The 23,891-nt window shown below is 40.4% G+C and overlaps 1 protein-coding gene across 9 annotated transcripts in view; it reads left to right on the top strand.

Annotated features, from left to right (window-relative positions):
• The window catches only part of F8 (coagulation factor VIII), a 201,958-nt gene that overhangs the window by 175,344 nt on the left and 2,723 nt on the right, over window positions 1-23,891 (top strand). For 6 of the 9 annotated variants that reach the window (XM_052171818.1, XM_052171820.1, XM_052171819.1 and 3 more), the window contains 3 exons: window positions 4,506-4,650; window positions 5,023-5,171; window positions 12,787-12,963. In XM_052171818.1, coding sequence (XP_052027778.1) covers window positions 4,506-4,650; window positions 5,023-5,171; window positions 12,787-12,963 — 471 coding nt within the window. The remainder of the gene's footprint in view (window positions 1-4,505; window positions 4,651-5,022; window positions 5,172-12,786; window positions 12,964-23,891) is intronic. The other 3 variants (XM_052171824.1, XM_052171816.1, XM_052171822.1) reach the window with 2 other exon arrangements.

The raw sequence follows: 23,891 nt of genomic DNA, 5'->3' as shown, positions 1-23,891 counted from the left end.
TAGTTATGGTTTCCATTGCTATGAAGTGACACCATGACCAATGCAACTCTAATAAAAGACATTTAATTGGGACTGGCTTACAATGTCAGAGGTTCAGTTCATTGTGATCATAGCAAGAAGCATGGCAGTGTGCAGGCAGACAGTGCTAGAGAACGAGCTAAGAGTTCTACATCTTGATTCAAAGGCAACCAGAAGACACTGACATCCTCAGGCAGCTAGGAGGAGGCTCTCTTCCTCAATGGGTGGAGCCTGAGCACAGGAGAAGACCCCTAAAGCCTATCCCCACCTTGACACACTTCCTCCAACAGGCCACACCTCCTAACAGTAACAATCCCTATGGGCCAAGCATACTCAAACTACCATACTAGTCAATAGGGATGACTCTTTTAGGTTAGGGCCAGTTTAGTTTTCTATGCTCTATGACTGAAGTATATAGAATCTTCAGCAGTAGTATCTTACCATGAAGTTCTGTAGGGTAAACTATAGCATTGGCAACAGCCTGTAATGTTTGGGGGCCTATGTGAACTCACTGGCTAACAACTCCAAAAGAAGTAACCCATTCTTGGCACTGGGCTTTTTATTAATTTTTGCTGCCTTGTAGGGATATTGTTGTCTCTTTATAAGATAATTCCATTTTTTTTACTAATTAAATTTTTTTACATTCCATATTTTATTCCCCCATCTACCCTCTCACTGTTCCATGTCCCATACCTCCTCCCCACCCTGTCTCCACGTAGATGTCCCCACCGCCACTCTACCTGACCTCTAAACTCCTTGGGGCCTCTAGTCTCTTGAGGGTTAGGTGCATCATCTCTGATTGAGCACAGACCCGACAGTTCTCTACTGTCTATGTTTTGGGGGCCTCATATCAGCTGGTATGTGCTTCCTGTTGAGAGATCTTGGGGGTCCAGATTAATTGAGACTGCTGGTCCTCATACAAGATTTCCCTTCTCCTCATCTTCTTTCATCCTCCCCTAATTCAACAACAGGGGCCAGCTGCTTCTGTCCATTGGTTGGGTGTAAATATCTGCATCTGACTCTTCCAGCTGCTTGTTGGGTCTTCTGTAGTGTGGTCATGCTCTGCCCTTTTTTGTGAGTGCTCCATAGTCTCAGTGATAGTGTTAGGACTTTGAACTTCCCCTTGAGCTGGATCTCACTTTGGGCCTGTCCCTGGAACTTCTTTTCCTCAGGCTCCTCTCCATTTCCATCCCTGTAACTCTTTCAGACAGGAACAATTATGGGTCAGAGTTGCAACTGTGGGATGCCCCCCACTCCCTCACTTGATGCGCTGACTTCCTGCTGGAGGTAGGCTCTATAAGTCCCCTCTTCCTACTATCAGGGATTTCATCTAAGGTCCCTCCCTTTGAGTCCTGAGAGTCTCTCACCTCCCAGGTCTCTGGTGCATTCTGGAAGAGGTAATTCCATTTTAACTCTTTTCGTATATGTATATTTTAGTATCTCCTACAGTAGTGGTTAAGTTTCCATATGACTTATTCAAAATGTTTTTAGTTTTATATCTCTCTATTTTCCTTCCTCTACCCTACCTTCCTTACTCTCACCCAAATTTAACCCTTCCTGTTCCATTATTCTCTTTAAACTCTTTATACTAGTGAGTTTTACCTACACTCTCTTGAATGCCCCCCTATAACCCCTTACTAATTTCCTGACTTCCAAGGGTATTCCATACATACATATATATATATATATATGTGTGTGTGTGTGTGTGTGTGTGTGTGTGTGTGTGTGTGTGTGATTCAAAGCTAAAATCCACATAATAGGAAAAAAAAGATATTTGTCATGCTGGGTCTAGATTTTCTAACTCAGAATAAGGGAGAATTGGAGAATCAACTCAATCCTGTTTGGTGTCTCCTAAAGTTAGGGAGACCTTTCCTAGAGTGCCTCCCTAGACAAAGAACCAGAGACCATTTCCTTAACCAGAAATGTTAAGGAAACTGTCTTAGGGCTTTACTGCTCTGAACAGACACCTTGACCAAGGCAACTCTTAAAAAGACAACATTTAATTGGGGCTGGCTTATAGGTTCAGAGGTTCAGTTTAGTATCAACAAGGCAGGAACATGGCAGCATCCAGACAGGCATGGTACAGGAGGGGCTGAGGGTTCTACATTTTCATCTGAAGGCTCCTAGCGGAAGACTGACTTTCAGGAAGCTAGGGCGAGGGTCTTAAAGCCACACACACAGTGATATACCTACTCCAATAGGGCCACACCTACTAATAGTGCGACTCCCTGGGCAAAGCATGCACAAACCATCACAGAAACCTTTAATGAAACTAGAGTTTAGGAAAGGATATTATATCTTGCATAAAAAACAAGGCAAGCTATGTAGGAAAATAACAAAGAACCAGTAGTATCAAGTCTTTGTTTATCAAGGGTTTTATTGAGGTAGACATGAAAGTTGCATTCTGCGGAAGATAATTTGATTGATGGTTGTGAAAACTGTATTCTATCTCCTCAGGCATCCTAAGGAATAAATAAACTGCATTCTATTGCTTTTGGTGTAATTTTGCAGTCAGTTAAAGGATGTTCTGTGTAGGCCCAAACTCAGCATGGATGTTTGAGATAGGAGATGACTAACCACACTTACTACCACAAGTTTTCTTTACAGCTATTGCTAGTTTGGAGCCAGAAAGGAAGAAATGTTTTTTTTAATTTTTCATCCATTCATCATTTAGTTTTATATCTAACTTAGGACTCAAAGTTGTTCTTCTAGTTGCTTAGTGAAACATGGGCATAGCCGGGTGGTGGTGGTGCACACCTGTAATCCCAGCACTCTGGGAGGCAGAGACAGGCGGATTTCTGAGTTCAAGGCCAGCCTGGTCTACAGAGTGAGTTCCAGGACAGCCAGTGCTATACAGAGAAACCCTGTCTCAGAAAAAAAATCCAAAAAGAAAAGAAGAAACATGGGCATTTAAAAACTTTAAGCTGCTTCTTTTTTCTCTCCCACTTCCTTAACTCCTTGCCTACCTATCATGAAGATGCTGTGTTAGAAGTTCAGATGGACATTTCATATTTTTCCAGAAGGTCAGAATTTAATGAATAAATAAATTCAGAAGTTATATTAGTCTTATTGGCTATGGTTTGGTAAATAAATCCAATTAACCTTGATAATTGGTTATTGGCCCAAACAATTGAGTTCTTTTATTTCAATCTTAACTGCTAATATTAATTCTCAGATCATGCATTAATACTTCACACAATAATAAGCAAATATGAAGGTTATAGAATGACTAACAAGTGTTAAAGAGGCTACAGAGTTGAGAGATATCATCTTGAAGCTATAGGAAGAGATCTGATGCAAACTCCAAGGAATATCCTTTAGGGGATCAGATAAGAATTCTTAGGAAACACAACACAGAGCCGTTTTAGTTGTAGAGATGTCAGGTGCAATTCCAAGTGACAAAACATTTCAGTTGTCAGTTTGAAGTGGGCCAAGTGTCACAGGCAAGGGAAACTAGAAACTGCACTACAGCTTGATCTCTGGAACAGAAGCAGAGTCTTTTGATATGGCAAATTTCCTGGACAAGGCTCATGACAAGTGACCTTGTGACTAGTTAGTGTGCCTACCATACTTTGGCCTTGAGGTGCTCCTTCTTTCACAGTCCCAAATGAGGGGGTTCTATCTGATGCAATTGAAAAGTTAATGTGTCATGTAAATGGGTACATCATCTACTGGTATAAACAATCATTTTGTGCCTCCTAATGTGTTGTCAGATAGGGGTTGTTGCTTGTGTAAACAAGATATAGAGTCATTCTCTCTTTGTTCTTACACTCAAAATGGAGTAACTCAGGCTGAGACTATTGTTTAAGCCAGCTTCTTATCCTCTCTACCATAATTCTTCAATGTCACCACACTCAGTATCAGTCCTCTAACACATGAAACCCTAAGAAAATCTTCACCCAACTCATAGCTACATATTACTAAAGGTGCCAATGAAAATTAACCTTCCAAGGCACTTGGGTAAATAGGGATAGTGTTAAGACTACACATGAATGGGATTGGATCTAAGTCCAAAAGAGGTAGTCAGTCTGCTTTCAGAGTCTATAGCCAGGACTGCAGGCCACTATCAAACAGTTATACTTGGTTTGGTGCTTTCATAGTGTTTCTTAACCTCCCAAGTACATCCCAAGATGCCCATAGATATCAATGTCTGCCAAATCATTCATCTTGTGAAATGAAAGCTAGGTATCTTTTATTTCTATACTGTAGTTACACCTCAACTTTTATGAGGGACCCAAGGTAGAAAACCACTTAATTTGACCCAGATCATACCAAACTATCTTGTTCCACTCTTCTTCTTGGTGCTTTTAAAAAAAATCCTTATGTATACTATGCTAACATCTACCTAGTCACCATATTTTCATTTGAATTTATTGATACTGTTTTTTAAAATGCCAAAGGCAAAATTAGAAGGAAAATGTAAAAAGAACAACTTTTTTATGCGTTGTATTTACTTTCCACATATTTTTGATAATCTCTTCTAATAGGTTTTCTTTGGCAACGTGGATTCATCTGGGATTAAGCACAATAGTTTTAATCCTCCAATTATTGCTCGATATATCCGTTTGCACCCCACTCATTTTAGCATCCGTAGTACTCTTCGTATGGAGTTGATGGGCTGTGATTTAAACAGTAAGTGCCAAGTCATTCCATATTATTTTCTTTCCTAACCATAAATAGAATAACTAGTTGAGACAGTGAGGAGGGATTTCTATCACAGAATACAGAACTGTCAGTGATAAAACCATCATAGTTCTGAAACAAACAGAACCACAAAACTAGGAGTTTGTTACTGTAGTTCTCTAGAAGCACTCATATCCTGTACGTCTATCAACAAGGAAAATTCAAGCACAACTAAGGAGAATTAACTAGAAAATCTGAGCAGTTTAGTAATAACAGAAATTGTGTAAAAATTGATACCTGAAAATTATCATGATGATAATATCTCTATATGATTGAAAGCAGGATACCCATGTGACAACATTATGCTTTCATTCCTTTGAGGTTGCAGCATACCATTGGGAATGGAGAGTAAAGTAATATCAGATACACAAATTACTGCCTCATCCTATTTCACCAATATGTTTGCTACTTGGTCTCCTTCACAAGCTCGACTTCACCTCCAGGGAAGGACTAATGCCTGGAGACCTCAGGTAAGTGCAACATATTTACCACTTAACTAATAAAAATAGAAACTAGGGGTGGGCCCCTTCCACCACCTGACCTTTATGCTGCAGCAGACTCTTGACAGGGCTGCTACAGTGAAGACACCATCCTGGTCCATCCTAGACAACCTGCTACACTCAGAGCAGCTGGTAAGAACCCCCTACCACCTCTGGAGTCCCAGAGCTGCTGCTGGGGGCCCGGTGGACTCACTACTCAGCAACCACTGAAACCCCCACCCTCCCAAATACCAAATACCCTTCCATTCTTTCCACCACCTGGCCTTTCTGCTGCAGCAGACTCTTGGCAGGTCTGCTACAGCAAAGACACCATCTCCTGATCCATCCAAGAGAACCCACTGCACTCAGAGCAGCTGAGAACCAGCTGCACTCAGAGCAGTTGGAGTACAGAGAGGCCTGAGAGCACAGGTAGGACCACCCCTGCTGCTCAGAGGAACCCATCCAGAAGCGTCAGGAGGAAGCCTTTCGGTTTCTGTCTCCAGCTGCGGACCATCCTCAGCCACAGTGCTCCATATCTAGGTGGCCCAGGGAGATAGCTAGCCTCCCAGGACTTTGGAGAGGCCAGAGAGTACAGAGCTAATCTTAGGCCACAGAGCTACATACGCAAATACCACCACGAGAGAGCTGGTCTCCCAGGAGTGCCTACATACCTGTGTACACAGAGAGATCAGGAATCCCAGGAGTATAGATACATGGGATTGCAGGAAAGATAAGCCTCAGTCAGAAACAGCAAGACCAACTAACACCAGGGATAACAGATGGCAAAAGGCTAACTCAAGAACATTACCAACAAAAACAAAGGCAACATGACACCATCCAAACCCAGTTCTCCCACAACAGCAAGTCCTGGATACCACACACACTGGAAAATCAAGATCTGGATTTAAAATCATATCTCATGATGCTGATAGAGGACATAAAGGAGGACATAAATAATTCCCTTAAAGAAATACAGGGGAACATGGGTCAACAGGGAGAAGCTCTTAAAGAGGAAACAAAAATCCCTTAAAGAAATACAGGAGAACATGGGTCAACAGGTAGAAGCCCTTAAAGAGGAAACACAAAAATCCCTTAAAGAATTACAGGAAAACATAAACAAACAAGTGAAGGAACTGAACAAAACCATCTAGGATCTAAAAATGGAAGTAGAAACAATAAAGAATTCACCAAAGGAAACAACTCTGGAAATAGAAAAGCTTGGAAAGAAATCAGGAGTCATAGATGCAAGCATCAACAACAGAATACAAGAAATAGAAGAAAGAATATCAGGTGCTGAAGATACCACAGAAAACATTGACTCAACAGTCAAAGAAAATGCAAAATGCAAAAAGCTTATAACCCAAAACATCCAGGAAATCCAAACCGAAGGAAAACCTAAGGATTATAGGTATAGAAGAGAGTGAAAATTTACATCTTAAAGGGCCAGTAAATATCTTCAGCAAAATTATAGAAGAAAATGGCCCTATCCTAAAGAAAGAGATGTCCATGAACATACAAGAAGCCTACAGAACTCCAAATAGACTGGACCAGAACAGAAAGTCCTCCTGGCATATGATAATAAAAACACCAAATGCACTAAAGAAAGAAAGAATATTAAAAGCAGTAAGGGGGAAAGGTCAAGTGACATATAAAGGCAGACCTATCAGAATTACACCAGACTTCTCACCAGAGACGATGAAAGCTAGAAGATCCCGGGAAGATGTCATAGAGAGCCTAAGAGAATGTAAATGTCAGCCCAGGCTACTATACCCAGCAAAACTCTCAATTACCATAGACTGAGAAACCAAGATACTCCATGACAAAACCATGTTTACACAATATCTTTCCACAAGCCCAGCTCTACAAAGGATAATGGATAGAAAACACCAACAAAAGTAGGGAAACTACACCCTAGAAAAATCAATAAAGTAATCTTCTTTCAACAAACCCAAAAGAAGATAGCCACACAAACAGAATTCCACCTATAACAACGAAAATAACAGGATGTAACAATCAATTTCCTTAATATCTCTTAACATCAATGGACTCAATTCCCCAATAAAAAGACATAGAATAACAGACTGGATACTGAAACAGGACCCAACATTTTGCTGCATACAAGAAACCCACTTCAGTGACAAAGACAATCGCTACCTCAGAGTCAAAGGTTGGAAAACAATTTTCCAAACAAATGGTCCCAAGAAAGGAGCTGGAGTGGCCATTCTTACATCTGATAAAATCAACTTTCAACCAAAAGTTGTCAAAAAAGATAAGGAGAGACACTTCATACTGCTCAAGGGAAAAATCAACCAAGATGAACTCTCAATTCTGAACATCTCCAAATGCAATGACACCCACAATTGATAAAAGAAATTTTACTAAAGCTCAAAGCACACATTCACCCCACAGAATAATAGTAGAAGACTTCAACACCCCACTCTCAGCAATGAACAAATCATGAAAACAGGAACTAAACAGAGACACAGTCAAACTAACAGAAGTTATGAACCAAATGGATCTAACAGATATTTATAGAACATTCCATCCTAAAGCAAAAGAATATACCATCTTCTCAGCAACTCATGGTACCTTCTTCAAAATTGACTATATAATTGGTCACAAAACAGACCTCAACACATACAGAAATACTGAGATAATTCCATGCACCCTATCAGATCACCATGGTCTAAGGCTGGACTTAAGTTCAAACAAAAACAACAGAAAGCACACATACACGTGGATGATGAACAATGCTCTACTCAATGATAACTTGGTCAAGGGAGAAATAAGAATTTAAAGACTTTTTAGAATTTAATGAAAATGAAGACACATCATACCAAAACTTACAGGACACAATGAAAGCAGTACTAAGAGGAAAACTCATAGCGCTAAGTGCCTCCAAAAAGGAGATGGAGAGAGCTTACACTAGCAGCTTGACAACACATCAGAATACTCTAGAGCAAAAAAGAAGCAAATACACCCAAGAGGAGTAGACAGCAGGAAATCATCAAACTCAGGGTCAAAATCAACCAAATAGAAACAAAAAGAACTATACAAAGAATCAACAAAACCAGGAGCTGGTTCTTTGAGAAAATAAGCAAGATAGATAAACCCTTAGCCAGACTAACCAGAGGTCACAGAGACAGTATCCAAATTAACAAAATCAGAAATGAAAAGGGAGACATAGCAACAGAAAATGTAGAAATTCAAAAATAATCATCAGATCCTACTACAAAAACTTATACTCAACACAATTGGAAAATCTGGGCGAAATGGACAATTTTCCAGACACATAGAAGGTGCCAATGTTTAAACAGGATCAGATAAACAATCTAAATAGTCCCATAAATCCTGAGGAAATAGAAGCAGTTACTAACAGTCTCCCAACCAAAAACAAAGCCCAGAACCAGATGGGTTTAGTGGGGAATTCTACCAGATCCTCAAAGAAGACCTAATACCAACACTCTTCAAACTATTCCACAAAATAGAAACACAAGGAACACTACCCAGCTTATACCTAAACCAAACAAAGATCCAACAAAGAAAGAGAACTTCAGACCAATTTCCCTTATGAACATTGATGCAAAAATACTCAATACAATTCTTGCCAACTGAATCCAAGAATACATCAAAATGATAATTTACCACAGTCAAGTAGGCTTCATCCCAGGGATGCAGGGATGGTTCAATATATGGAAATCCATCAATTTAATCCACTATATAAACAAACTCAAAGAAAAAAACCACATGGTCATTTCATTAGATGCTGAAAAAGCATTCGACAAAATTCAGCATCATGTTAAAAGTCTTGGAGAGATTCAAGGCCCATACCTAAACATAGTGAAAGTAATATACAGCAAACCAGTAGTCAACATCAAACTAAATGGGGAAAAACTTGAAGCGATGCCCACTAAAATGGGGGACCAGACAAGACTCCCTATCTCTTTCCTTATCTATTCAATATAGTACTTGAAATTCTAGCTAGAGCAACTAGACAACAAAAGGAGATCAAAGGTATACAAATTAGAAAGGAAGAAGTCAAATTATTACTATTTGCAGATGATATAATAGTATATTTAAGTGATCCCAAAAATTTCACCAAAGAACTACTAAAGCTGATAAACAACTTCAGCAAAGTGGCTGGATATAAAATTAATTCAAACAAATCAGTATCCTTCCTCTACTCAAAGGATTAGCAAGCTGAGAAAAAAATTAGGGAAACGACACCCTTCACAATAGTCACAAATAATATTACATACCTTGGGATGACTCTAACCAAGCAAGTGAAAGATCTGTATGACAAGAACTTCAAGCTTCTGAAGAAAGAAATCAAAGAAGATCTCAGAAGATGGAAAGATCTCCTGTGCTCATGGATTGGCAAGATTAATATAGTAAAAATGGCCATCTTGCTGAAAGCAATCTACAGATTCAATGCAATCCCCATCAAAATTCCAATTAATTCTTCATAGAGCTAGAAAGAGCAATCTGCAAATTCATTTGGAATAACAAAAAGCCCAGGATAGTGAAAACTATTCTCCACAACAAAAGATCTGGGGGAATCACCATCCCTGACCTCAAAGTCTACTACAGAGCAATAGTGATAAAAAAAAAACTATATGGCTTTGGTATGATGACAGGCAGGAAGAACAATGGAATAGAATTGAGGACCCAGAAATGAATCTACACTCCTACTGTCACTTGATATTTGACAAAGGAGCTAAAAACATCCAGTGGAAAAAAGACAGCATTTTTAACAAATGGTGATGGATCAACTGGAGGTCAGCATGTAGAAAAATGCAAATTGACCCATTCTTATCTCCTTGTACTAAGCTCAAGTCCAAGTGGATCAAGAACCTCCACATAAAACTGGGCACACTGAAACTAATAGAAATGTAACTTGGGAAGAACCTTGAGCACATGGGCACAGGGGTAAATTTCCTGAACAGAACACCAATAGCTTATGCTATAAGATCAAGAATTGACAAATGGGACCTCATAAAATTACAAAGTTTCTGTAAGGCAAAGGACACTGTCAATAGAACAAAAACAGCAACCAACAATTTGGGAAAAGATCTTTAAGAACCCTACATCTGACAGAGGACTAATATCCAATATATACAAAGAACTCAAGAAGTTAGACTCCAGAGAATCTAAATGATGGGTTGCAGAGCTAAATAAAGAATTCTCACCTGAGAAATATTGAGTGACTGTGAAGCACCTAAAGAAATGTTCAACATTCTTAGTTATCAGGGAAATGCAAATAAAAATAACACTGAGATTCCACCTCACAACAGTCAGAATGGCTAAGATGAAAAACTCAGGGGACAGCAAATGCTGGAGAGGATGTGGAGAAAGAGGAACACTCCTCCATTGCTGGTGGGATTGCAAGCTGGTACAACCACTCTGGAAATCAGGTTGGCAATTCCTCAGAAAACTGGACATAGTATTACCAGAGGACCCAGTTATAGCACTCCTGAGCATATACCCAGAAGATGCTCCTACATGTAATAAGGATACATGTTCCACTATGTTCATAGCAGCCTTATTTATAATAGCCAGAAGCTAGAAAGAACCCAGATGTCCTTCAACAGAGCAATGGATAAGAAAATGTGGTATATATATGCAGTGGAATACTACTCAGCTATTAAAAACAATGACTTCATGAAATTCCTAGGTAAATGGATGGAACTAGAAAGTGTCATCATGAGTGAGGTAACCCAATTACAAAAGAACATGCATGAAATGCACTCACTGATAAGTGGATATTAGCCCAAAAGCTCAGAATAAACAATATATAATACACAGACTACAAGAAGCTCAAGAAGAAGGAAGACCAAAGTGTAGGTTTTTTCTGAGAAAAGGAGCAAAATACTCACAGGAGCAATTATAGAGACAAAATGTGGTGAAGAGACTGAACAGAAGGCCACCCAGAGACTGTCCTACCTGGTGATTCATCCCATAAATAGTCACCAAACCTGACACTATTATGATTGACAAGAAATGCCTGCCAAAAGGAGCCTATTATGGCTGTCTCCGGAGTGGCCCTGCCAGAACCTTACAGATACAGAGGCAGATGCTTAGCAGCTAACCATTGGACTAAGTGTGGGGTCCCCAGTGGAGGAGTTGGAGGGTGGACTGGAGGAGCTGAAGGGGTTTGCAGCCTCATGGGAAGAAAGAAGATGCTGGCCAACCAGTTGTTCCAGGGCTCCCAGAGACTAAGCTATCAACCAAGGGGTACACATGGTTCCAGCTGCAATTGTGGTGGAGAATTGCCTTGTCAGTCTTCAGTGAGAGGAGAGATCCCTGGTCCTATGAAGGCTTGATAGACGCCCATGCATGGGGAAATGGGGGGGGGGGGAGTGGGTTGGGCAGAGGGGCATCGTGGAGGCAGAGGGTGGGAGGATGGATTGGGGGTTTTCTGGGAGGAGGGGAAACTGGAAAAGGGTACAACATTTGAAATGTAAATGAAGAATATATTCAATAAAAAAATAAAATAAATAAAGCATTTTCAATCCAAAAGAAAGAAAGAAAGAAAGAAAGAAAGAAAGAAAGAAAGAAAGAAAGAAAGAAAGAAAGAAAGAAAGAAAGAAAGAAAGAAAGAAAGAAAGAAAGAAAGAAAGAAAACTAGGGTCTGGAGAGATGGCTCAGCAGTTAAGAACACTGACTGCTCTTCCAGAGGTCCTGAGTTCAATTCCCAGCAAGCACATGGTGGCTCACAACCATCTTTAATGGGATCTGATGCCCTCTTCTGGTGTGTCTGAGACATTGTACAGTGTATTCATATACATAATAAATAAATAAATCTTTTAAAAAATAAAAACTAGAGGCTAGAAAATTAGGAGAAGCCCTTGTTTTTCATACGTATATCTATTCACTGTTAGTAAGAAAAATGTTTAGAGAGGTTAATTATATCCAACAGGCATTCAGTTGATGTACCATGTGATTTTGTACAGCATTCAATGGAAGAAGAAATGATCCTTAATGAACTACCTAGAAGAATCTCTGTACCCAGTACTAGGATAATATCTGTGAAATCATCATGGTAGCTAAAGTCTCCAAAGCTGGTGAGATGGTTCAGCAGATAAAGATGCTTGACACCAAACCAGATGAGATGACATAATTCTTGGGATCCACATAGGGGAAGGAAAGAGCCAATTCCTTCAAGTTGTCCTCAGACCTCCACACAGGTTTCATGGAACATGTGTGTATATGCTCTCTCTCTCTCTCTCTCTTTCTCTCTCTCTCTCTCTCTCTCTCTCTCTGACAAATAAGTAATTATAATTAAAAAATTTAAGTTCAGTTTTAAAAGTGTTATTATTTTGAATGAAGTAGTGAAGTAGTTTGACTACTATATTGCCAAACCTTGTGTTTTAGTAGTTATGCTTCCTAAAGCTAATTCAGCACTTACTAGGAACCTATTAAGTAAGTGACCTGAGGAGATTTTTAAAAAGAAATATGAAAAATTTGGCCCTTGAAATTCTTAGTCAAATAAAGGAGGCAGACAAACCATTATGTACAGTGATAAGTGCTGTATGTGACAAAGAGAGTTGTGGATTTCTCGGAGCAAGTAATGACAAAGGAGATTTTATTCAAATATCTTCCTCAGGTGAATGATCCAAAAGAATGGTTGCAAGTGGACTTACAAAAGACAATGAAAGTCACTGGAATAATAACCCAAGGAGTGAAATCTCTCTTTACCAGCATGTTTGTGAAAGAGTTCTTTATCTCCAGTAGTCAAGATGGCCATCATTGGACTCAAATTTTACACAATGGCAAGGTAAAGGTATGTTCTCATAAGAAAGGCACAGGGTTTATGGTGACTCAAGCCTGTAATCCTTTCACACAGTTTTATAGTTAGGGGTTTAAAGAATGAGACCCTGCCTTAAAAAATTGAATAAGAGACATAACACCTGTCTTAGATCTTCACATTTAGAGATAGAACCAGATTGATTTGTGACCACCCTCTCAGGACACAATTTACTAAGTACCTACATTAACAGTACACTGTGAACAACATGAGAGAACAGTGACTCCAAAGCTGGGAAGTAAAATTTCAAAGGATAAAAAAAGTACAGCCAGCTGGGCGGTGGTGGCGCACGAGGCCAGCCTGGTCTACAGAGTGAATTCCAGGACAGCCAAGGCTACAGAGAAACCCTGCCTTGAAAAACCCAAATCCAAAAAAAAAAAAAAAAAGTACAGCCAAGAATTGTTTCCCATACAGAAAGTCATACAGGATGATTGTCAGAAAACTAAATATAGAGGGTTTGGGTCTTTCTTTTTTTTTCCCTTTTCTTTTTTCTTTTTCTTTTTCTTTCCCTTTTTGTTTTTCTTTTTCTTTTTTGGACAACTGCTTAATGATGCTCTTATTCACACTAACAAGGCTAGACTTCCAAACCTTATTACCTTTAACTCTAGTGGTCCATCTTAACTTGATTTTCTAGTTAATTCAACAAAGTATACCAACTATAAGCATAACACAAGTGTTAGTATGCCATAAATAATAGTAGTAGCAATAGATTACATCATCTATGGTATTTTGTAATATTTTTTAAACCAAGAATTAACCATGGTGGGGTATGTCAGCTTTCCATTACTATAACACCCATCAGATACAAACATCTTATAATGATAGGTTGATGATTTATTTAGAACATATGATGACAACAGCATAAATGTCATAGTGGAGGGAAATAGAATAAAGAATTCTAAAATTCTAGTATTATCTTGGCAGTAAAGTATAATATTAAACCCAGATAGTTTAATGCATGTTGTATTTTCCAGAATAACTAGTCAGTAACAGGATAGATTATAAGACTACCAAATGCCAAAAGAAAAATATAAAAAGATAATCCAACAAATATAAATAAAAGCAAGCAGATAAGGACAATGAAAATCAAAATAATCAGGATAAAATATCCTAATTAGATGTAAGATTTGCCAGACATGGTGGTACACACCTTTAATCCTAGTATTGGGAGGCATCAATTCTGGAGTCTAGTTCCAGGAGTGAAGATGTGTGAGGTCAGTGGCTAATTACACAGTATACCTTTTCTCTTAGGGGGAGGGGGAGGGGGAGGGGGAGGGGGAGGGAGAGGGAGAGGGAGAGGGAGAGGGAGAGAGAGAGAGAGAGAGAGAGAGAGAGAGAGAGAGAGAGAGAGAGAGAGAGAGAGAGGTCTTATTGTTGAAACATGCTCAGATTCTATTTTTCCCCTACAGCTTATATCCCCCAACAAAATCTTTCAAGCAATATAAAGTTACAGTGTGGTTATATTCTATTTTTGCTATGGAATGATTACAATGAATACAAATAAAAAACAGCATGTTCTCCAACAACCTTACATAATTAAACATTTTACATATTACAGGTAAAAAACAATTTAACCTCAAGGATCCACATGCATTCATATGAAAGCAACTTGTTATAGATTAACAAAGTTTAAACAAGCAAGTTATTCTTCTCTTCCAGTTCTTTTACTAGCTGCATTTTGAAGTTACAAAGAAAGCATCAATTATTTTATTATTTATCTCAAAAACATTCTTATTAAAAAACTTAATCACAAATCTAAACTTTTATATATTAAAAAACCAGTCATTTCTACTTTAAATCTTCAGGGTGTGTAAGACCCCCAAAAACCAAGGGTGCCCCAGCGCCCCACACCTTGGAAGGCGACACCCATATCACTTGTGAGAAATAGTCTTAATGCAATAACATGAGGATTTCTTTTATTCCAGACCTCTGGGGTCCACAGCCATACACCGCACAGGGGTAGAGGACTGTGGGACCCCGAGTGCAGAATTGGTACAGCTTTTATAAGTTTACAACAAAGTCCTCGAATCACAAACCAATCATTCCTTAGCATTGAGAGCCCACGAATCACAAACAAGGCAAGGGGTGGAGGACAGGAGGACAAAAATCTCAAACAAGGAGAGGGGTGGAGGACAAATTATGCTTGGAATGGGAAGTACAGAATGAGGAAGTCGGACGTAGTTTATGCCTTAAGGAAGGTTAGAGATTATCTGGAGCAAATGTCCTTGGGGCGTTGTATTGTTTAGTTAAACATGGGAACTAGAACGGGGTGGGCTATCTTTCTCTCTAGCTGAAAGCAGAAAAACAAGTTACTCTGTGCTGGGCTAGTTATTTAGGGGTCTAAAAACATTGAGTTGGGGTCTCTCAGGTGCACATCTACTCACTGTAGAGAGAATCTCTTATAAGCATCACCTGTCAACAAAAAAGCCTATAGCCAATGAGTTGAGGCAGGAAATAGGAGATGGGACACTGGCAGGAAGAGAGAAGATTGTGAAAATATTGAGAGGTGCAAAGATTCACCCAGGAACATAGAGGAGGTCAAAAGGATGGGATCTGAGCAGAGGTAACCAGCCACATAGATGAATTCAGAATAGAATAAAAGGAGAGATTTGAGCTGGAATGCTGAGCAGACAGACGTAAACCAGCCAAGTAGCTGAACTAAGGTTAGAATAAAGGAGTGATTTGCCCAGGGACACTGAGGAAATGGACCTAAATCAGCAGGTAGCTGAACTCAGGATAAAATAAAGAGGATTAGCCTCGGATATGGACACATGAAGCTGAGGACAGGTAACTAACCATGTGGTAGACATAGAATAGTTTGAATGGATTAAATAAGTTATGAGTTAGTCAAAGAATGAGCCAAAGCTTTTGGCCAAGGCATTCATTAATAATTAGTCTCAGAGTAATTGTCATTCAGGGAGCAGGGGAAGTCTACCTTCCAGGGTCCTGTCTTCCCACAATTTGAACATGGTGAGATGAAATGCAGTTCTTTGACAAGTGATTGCCATGCTTGAAGCAAGCTCCAGGTGTAATCCATTGGTTCCCCATCTTTAGAGGTGGCTTGAGGGATGCTGCCATAAGCTGTTATTAGTCTATCACAGGAAGCATTTTCTATCTTTTCTTGTTCCTCCCTTCCATTAAACACCTTTTAAAATGCTGTATTCAGCAGATCTCTCTGAGGATTTGAGGGCCATCATCTAGTCTCTTAAGGTTTTTTGTTTTTTTATAATATCAAGGACTGACTGGAAGAGGAAGTGGGAGTTAAGGACAAGCATGTCCTCTTGAGAATTGGGAGCTACCTTTGTATATTACAGAGCCCCTATGAGTTGGTTGAGGAACTCAGCAGGATTTTTGCCTGTCCACTGGGTGACCTCCCTAAGTTTATTGAAATTAGCATCCTTGCAGGAATCCTTTTAGAAGCCAGCCAGGAGGCAAATAATCATTTTATTATTATGCCCTGGCAGGGTACTAAGTCTCAGCATCAACCTGGTAAGTATAGTGGGGATCTGCCCAGGGAACTGTCATAGCTTCCATAGAATAGAAAGTGTCCATGTGGTAGACATCTTCTGTATGAGCTTGGGCAGCTGCCCAGACCTACTCCTTTTTTTTCAGGGGTGAGAGCAGAGAAAAGAATAACATAGAGGTCAGATGTGAACTACTGGATGTGATGAGATAAGATGAGGCTAAATCTGAATAAGGAGGTGAAGCACGCTGGGAGGACACCTGTGAGCTTGAGGTGGTGCCTTTAGGTCAGGCTGAGAAGGTGCAGGTAAGTTAGGCTGAGGCAGTGCTGGTGGAGGGGGCCATGTCCTCTATAACAGAATCAAAAGGAAAGGGATTTGGGTCTCTTAAGTTCTGATCAGCTTTGGAACAGGTTTTACCTAAAGGAGGGCAAGCATATAAGGTCAAAGAAAGTCTGAACACCAGGGGGTTTCAGACCATTTGCCCATACATTGGCAAAATTTGTCAAGATTAGTGAGAATTTGGTAGTTGAATTTTTTTCTTTTCTTTTTTATTTTTTTAATTTAAAAAAAAATTTTTTTTTTAGAATATGCCATTTTCTGGCAACAGACAAATTGTCAAACTTGCATTGTGGTCAAGTCAAATTGCAGTTTAAAATGGGGAGGCTGTGTTGAGGTTTAATGATATATCTAAGTCCTAGAAGAGAATAAGACTTAGGAGACAAGCAAGTAAAAATGAAGGGAAGAATTCATGTTTAATTCAAGGGAGGAAAGGAGACACCATTGAAAAAGTAGCAGTAGAGAATTTCCAGGAGCAGAAAAAGGAGGAGTGGGAGAGACTTAAAAATGGGGCTATAGGACTTATATCAGAAAGAGGATTTCAATAGCTTAGGAATGGAGAAGGGAAGGAAGGGGAGAGGAGGGGAGGGAAAGGGAGCAGAGGGGAGGGAAGGAAAAGGGAAGGAGAAGGGAAGGGGAAGGGAAGAGGGAAGGGAAGGGGGAAGGGAGGGGAAGGGAAAGGGGAAGGGAGAGGGAGAGGGAGAGGGAAGGGGAAGGGAAGGGGAAGGGAAGGGGAAGGGAAGGGGAAGGGGAAGGGGAAGGGGAAGGGGAAGGGGAGGAAAGGAAAGGAAAGGAAAGGAAAGGAAAGGAAAGGGAAAGGAAAGGGAAAGGGAAGGGAAAGGGAAGGGAAAGGGAAGGGAAAGGGAAGGGAAGGGAAGGGAAGGGAAGGGAAGGGAAGGGAAGGGAAGGGAAGGGAAGGGGTAACTGCCATAGGGACAGAGTCTCAATCTGAGGGCATTCCCAAAAGTAAAAAGACTTGTCAGAGAGATGTCCTGAAGCACAGTTGATAGGCATCTCTTTCCACGTCATGGGTACCCAGTAGGGCAAAGGAAGCTGTTTGAAACACCAGTGTGATTTTTGTTAAGTAGACTCTAGAGAGACAGAAAGACAACAGGCTCCAAGCAAGTCAATGAAAAAGGCAGAGACAGAGCAGGCAGCTCCGAGGGGCACAAGTATTGAGGAGAGTCAAGGAAAAATGAGTAGGTAGAGTAGGTGGAGAAGAGAAATAGCTGGAAAGGTGAACTTTAAAGTCAAATACAATGAGTAGTAGGAGCCAGCAGAAACCAGTAATCTACACCCAGGAGTGTCAAAATGAGCAATTTACTTCAGTTTGGAGAGGGTAGGCCCTTTGAAAGGGACTCAGTATTCACTTCCCAGTTTTCAGCAACAAATGTGAGAGAGGGTACAGTGAAAACATCAGCCAAGATGGCTCCATGGGTAGAAAGAAAGGTTGTTAGGGATCAAATTTCCAAGACTACCTCTTGGGGGCAAAAGGAAGAAAAATGGTGGAAAGGCAAGCAGAAGGATGGGGATTCTTGGAGCTGTTCAGATTGGCCAGGAACTAAATGTCCTTGCCTGAGGTAGTTGACCTTTGAAACAGTAAACAGAAACCTGCCTTAGGAGACCTGTTTTTCCACCTTTAGGCTCAATTATCAAATATCTTAGTCAGGGTTTCTATTCCTGCACAAACATCGTGACCAAGAAGCAAGTTGGGGAGGAAAGGGTTTATTGAGCTTACACTTCCACGTTGCAGTTCATCACTAAAGGAAGTCAGGACTGGAACTCAAGCAAGTCAGGAAGCAGAAGCTGATGCAGAGTCCATAGAGGGATGTTTCTTACTGGCTTGCTTCCCCTGGCTTGCTCAGCCTGCTCTCTTATAGAACCCAAGAGTACCACCCACAAGGGGCCCTCCCCCCTTGATCACTAATTTAGAAAATGCCCCACAGGTGAATCTCATCGAGGCACTTCCCCAACTAAAGCTCCTTTCTCTGTGATAACTCCAGCCTGTGTCAAATTGACACACAAAACTAGCCAATACACCAAATAATGATCGTTTTTTGTTTACTATGACAAGGTCTTTCTGTTGAAGACATTGTCATTGTCACCAACACTGCATTGGAGGGCTGGGGGGTGCTGCTTTGGACTAACACTCAGGTGTGGGACCTTGTGATCCCCTCCCGCTCTATCTAGGTAAAGTATTGACTGGTTTAATTTTGTACAGATCTTCTCCAAGCAACTATAGCTGTTATGGTTTCATAACTACAACTGTCCTGTCATGTCCAGAAGACACTTGTATTAGTCAGGATTCTCTAGAGTCATGGAACTTATGGATAGTCTTTATATAGTACGGGAATCTGTTATGATGACTTACAGTCTGTAGTCCAACCTCCCCCACAATGGCCAGCTGTGAATGGGAAGTCCAAGCATCCAGTAGTTTCTCATCTCCACAAGGCTAGTAGATTCCAACAGATATACTGGCAAGTAAATGCAAGCAGGCAAATAAGAGCAAATCTTCCTTCTTCTAATATCCTTATGTAGGTCTCTAGCAGAAGGTGTGGCCCACATAAGGTATATACCACCATGCCTGGATCTGGGACTTGTTTTGTCCTGGGCTGACCTTAAACTCAGAGATCTCCTTTCCTTAGTCTCCTGGTATTCATAACCACTATGCCTCACGATCTCCATGCCAAGATCCAGGTCAGAAACAAATCTCCCAGCCTCCAGATTGGGATCACAGGTGAGCCTTCCAATTCTGGATTATAGGTCATTCTAGATATAGTCAAGTTGACAGCCAGGAATGGCCATTACAATTCACCCTTTGTCAGCTTGACACAAATAATATCCCATGTCCACATGAAACAATAACAAGGTCATGAATACACCTAACATGATATAACTATTCCTCATACAATCGCAAACACATTTGTAATTTTACAATGGGACAATGTCCCTTGGGAACATTCTTTTAGTGTCTCAACATAAATACCAACTGATTTTAAAGAAATTAGAAGACAAATGTATTCTTAACCAAATAAGACAAAAGCATTCAGTTCCCTTGTAAGAGGCCATAGGTCCCTCTGGGGAAGAACTGAAGAAAGGCTAAATGTTGTTTTGTCTACATTGCCCATTATAATAACTACTATCACATTGTTTCTGGCAATTCAGTGCTGCCACCTGTACCTTGCTACCTCAGGGCCCAATTAAACCCATTGCATTTAATTCATCCAATTGAGCAGCAGCAGCTCCAACCCTAAGGTCTGGCACAAGAAAAAGGGCAAGAACAAAACTCTTCAAATGTGCTGGTGCACCTCTCACCATTTTGCATCTTATAGGATTTGTGAAGGGGATATCTTCTGGGACTTCTCATTGTGGAGGATTAGGCTTTACACAACATATCTACTCTAGCATTGCAATTTCCCTGAGCCTTAAAATCCCTTCATCAACACTAAGCCAAGGGATATCAGGCATCTCCAACTCCTTTCAGTAGGCCATCTTTTGATAAATGCTTCAGCCAAACAACATTCAAACAAACTTCTGACACCTTTTTTAACTGTGTGAACTTCCACATTAAATCTAGAATCTCCACTCAGAGGGCCCATGTCAATAAACTCAGCCTGATCTAGTGTTATGTTCCTTCCACCATTATCCCACACCCTTAAAAATCCATCCCCACAGACTTCTACTTGAATGAATTAGAAAACTCATTAAGCTCCTTAGTAGTATAGTGCATTTCCTCATGGAGTATACTTACTACCTCCCCTCTAAAAGCCTGTTTTGCCTTGAGTCTGGTTATAGGTCTAGAAGAAACTACTGGTGGGCCTTGAGGAACATCAGTATTGTCTTGTCTGCATTTTCTTCAGAGAAAGTCAATGCTTGTTTATCAGACTCTGAGGGATTAATTTCCTCATGGGAAAAAGACATTATTTTAAGGAGTGGCACTACTTTCTCAGGTAAGGTAAACCCTTGATAATCTGAAGATTCAAAGTTCTCAGCTTCAACAGGGCCCTTCACACATCTGCATCCCAAGTTATAGGATCCCATTCTTTGCCAATTAATGCCCTTAACTTTTAACTGCTGACACCCTCTGAGGCTGAGACTTGAATTTTTGCTATAATTCAGCTAACCTTATAATGAGAGCTTCAATTTGGTTTTCAGCAACTCGAACTCTATGACTGCTGGAGAGAAGATCTCTTCAAGGACACATTTAGAAACCTTTAGATTGTTTATTTGCATCTGGAGCCGTTCAGTTTCATACAGCTCATTCTTTTCCTTCACTAAGTTTTCCAGAGATACTAAGAACAACAAGCCAGCAAAATCATTTTCCACTTTTTCCCCTAACTTGTAGAACATTTGGTACATTGGGTCACCAGTTAAAATTGATGGATCAAGATAATCAAATGTATTAGTTTCTTTAAGTTTGAAATATAGTTTCTGCCACAGGTTTTCAGTATTCTCCAAGCTCCCAGGAAAGAGAGCATCTGGAGAGATTTCAGTAGTTGAACATGCTGGTGAATTATTAAACCAACTCCAGATTCTTAAAAAGATTCATCCTTATACTTCTGCTCCTCTAGTACCACTCCAAGTACCAACTTATGGTTTTACTGCTGTGAACAGACACCATGACCAATACAACTCTTATTAGGACAACATTTAATTGGGGCTGGCTTACAGGTTCAGAGGTTCAGTCCATTATCATCAAGGCAGGAACATAGCAGCATCCAGGCAGGCATAGTACAGGAGGAGCTGAGAGTTCTACATCTTCATCTGAAGACTACTAGTGGAAGACTAGCTTCCAGGCAGCTAGAATGAGGGTCTTATAGCCTACACCTGTAGTGACATACCTACCCCAACAAGGCCACAACTTTTTTTTGGTTTTTTTTTTGGATTTGTTCTCCCCCCCCCCCCCCCCCACCGCAAGGCAGGGTTTCTCTGTATAGCCCTGGCTGTCCTGGAACTTACTCTGTAGACCAGGCTGGCCTCGAACTCAGAAATCCACCTGCCTCTGCCTCCCAGGGTGCTGGGATTACAGGTGTGCACCACCACTGCCAGGCAAGGCCACACCTTCTAATTGTTCCACTCCCTGGGCTAAGCATACACAAACCATCACAGCACTGTTTTGCTCCAGTCTTCATTGACCTCTGGCTTTTACAATCGTTCTGTCCCCTCTTCTAATATGGTCCCTAAGCCATAGGCAGGGGTGCAGGTGACATGATATAAATGTACCTGAGCACTCCACAAACAGCCTGCAGTTTGACCAGTTCTGAGTTCCTTCGTTAACTGCCATTTACTACACAAAGTTTCTCTGATAAGTACTAAGTGCTACACTAATCTATTGGCATAGCGATGAGAATTTAGAAGGTAGTTTGCTACTATGTCTGTTTAGCAGTAATAGATTCATACCCCGGGGCCTGTGAACACTCCAACCATGGATTCTTGGCCAGGTTTACAGTTCTAGGCATACAAATTCTCCTATGCAGCAGGCATTAAATCCAATCAGAAAATTACCTTTATAACATGTATTCCACTGTTGTACTTTTGGTTTTTCAAGACAGGGTTTCTCTGTGTGGTCCTGGCTATCCTGGAACTCACTCTGTAGACCAGGCTGGCCTCAAACTCAGAAATTTGCCTGCCTCTGCCTCCCAGAGTGCTGGGATTATAGGCATGCACCACCGCCACCTGACTTATAATGAATTTCTTTTTTTTTTAAATAAACAATAAACTATTTTTTTGATTTTTTAAATTTATTGATATATTTATTTACATTTCAAATGATTTCCCCTTTTCTGGACCCCCCCACTCCCCGAAAGTCCCATCAGTCCCCTTCCCTCCCCCTGTTTTCCCACCCAACCCTTCCCACTTCCCCGTTCTGATTTTGCCCTATACTGCTTCACTGAGTCTTTCCAGAACAAGGGGCCACTCCTCCATTCTTCGTGTACCTCATTTGATGTGTGGATTATGTTTTGGGTATTCCAGTTTTCTAGGTTAATATCCACTTATTCGTGAGTGCATACCATGATTCATCTTTTGAGTCTGGGTTACCTCACTTAGTATGATGTTCTCCAGTTCCATCCATTTGCCTAAGAATTTCATGAATTCATTCTTTCTAATGGCTGAATAGTACTCCATTGTGTATATATACCACATTTTTTGCATCCACTCTTCTGTTGAGGGATACCTGGGTTCTTTCCAACTTCTGGCAATTATAAGTAGGGCTGCTATGAACATAATGGAACATGTATCCTTATTACATGCTGGGGAATCTTTCGAGTATATGCCCAGGAGTGGTATAGCAGGATCTTCTGGAAGTGAGGTGCCCAGTTTTCGGAGGAACCGCCAGACTGATTTCCAGAGTGGTTGTACCAATTTGCAACCCCACCAGCAGTGGAGGAGTGTTCCTCTTTCTCCACATCCTCGCCAACACCTGCTGTCTCCTGAATTTTTTTTAATTTATTGATATATTTATTTACATTTCAAATGATTTCCCCTTTTCTGGACCCCCACTCCCCGAAAGTCCCATCAGTCCCCTTCCCTCCCCCTGTTTTCCCACCTAATCTTAGCCATTATAATGAATTTCTAAGTGAACAGAAAACACTACATAAGATAGATTGAATTCATATGTTCTTCACTTTTCATTTCTTTTTTTGAAAACCTCATTCGCCATTGGTATGGCCATTCAACTCATGTTGGCAAACAGTAAATTAGTTGATATGATAAAAGCTTTAAATGTGAATGTGTTTTACTCAGTTTCTCAGGCCTCTGCTTCAGATTCCAGACTTTGAGCCTGTAGCGCTTTGAAAGAATACATTCATTTTTAGCCACCAAGTTTGGGTTAATTTGTTTTAACAGCACTAGATAATTAATGCAAATAAATACAAGAAATGTTAGACTTGAATTTCAAGTATCAATAAGAACTCAAAAATTTAAAAACATTTCTGACAGCATTGACCTCCAAGAGAGCCTAGCAATATCAATACCACAGAACGAGTAAACACATCAGGTCCAGATGTTGGTCTCTACCTTTTCCCAGTAAAGGGAGTCTGAACTTATTGAGAAATAACTAATTTCTGAGTCAAGAAAACTCTCTAGCAATCTTGAAACATTTCC

The sequence above is a fragment of the Apodemus sylvaticus genome, chromosome X, assembly GCF_947179515.1.
Source record: "Apodemus sylvaticus chromosome X, mApoSyl1.1, whole genome shotgun sequence".
Lineage (NCBI taxonomy): Eukaryota > Metazoa > Chordata > Mammalia > Rodentia > Muridae > Apodemus > Apodemus sylvaticus.
Note: the sequence above shows the minus strand (reverse complement) of the source record. Positions and strands in the feature narration are given on the sequence as shown.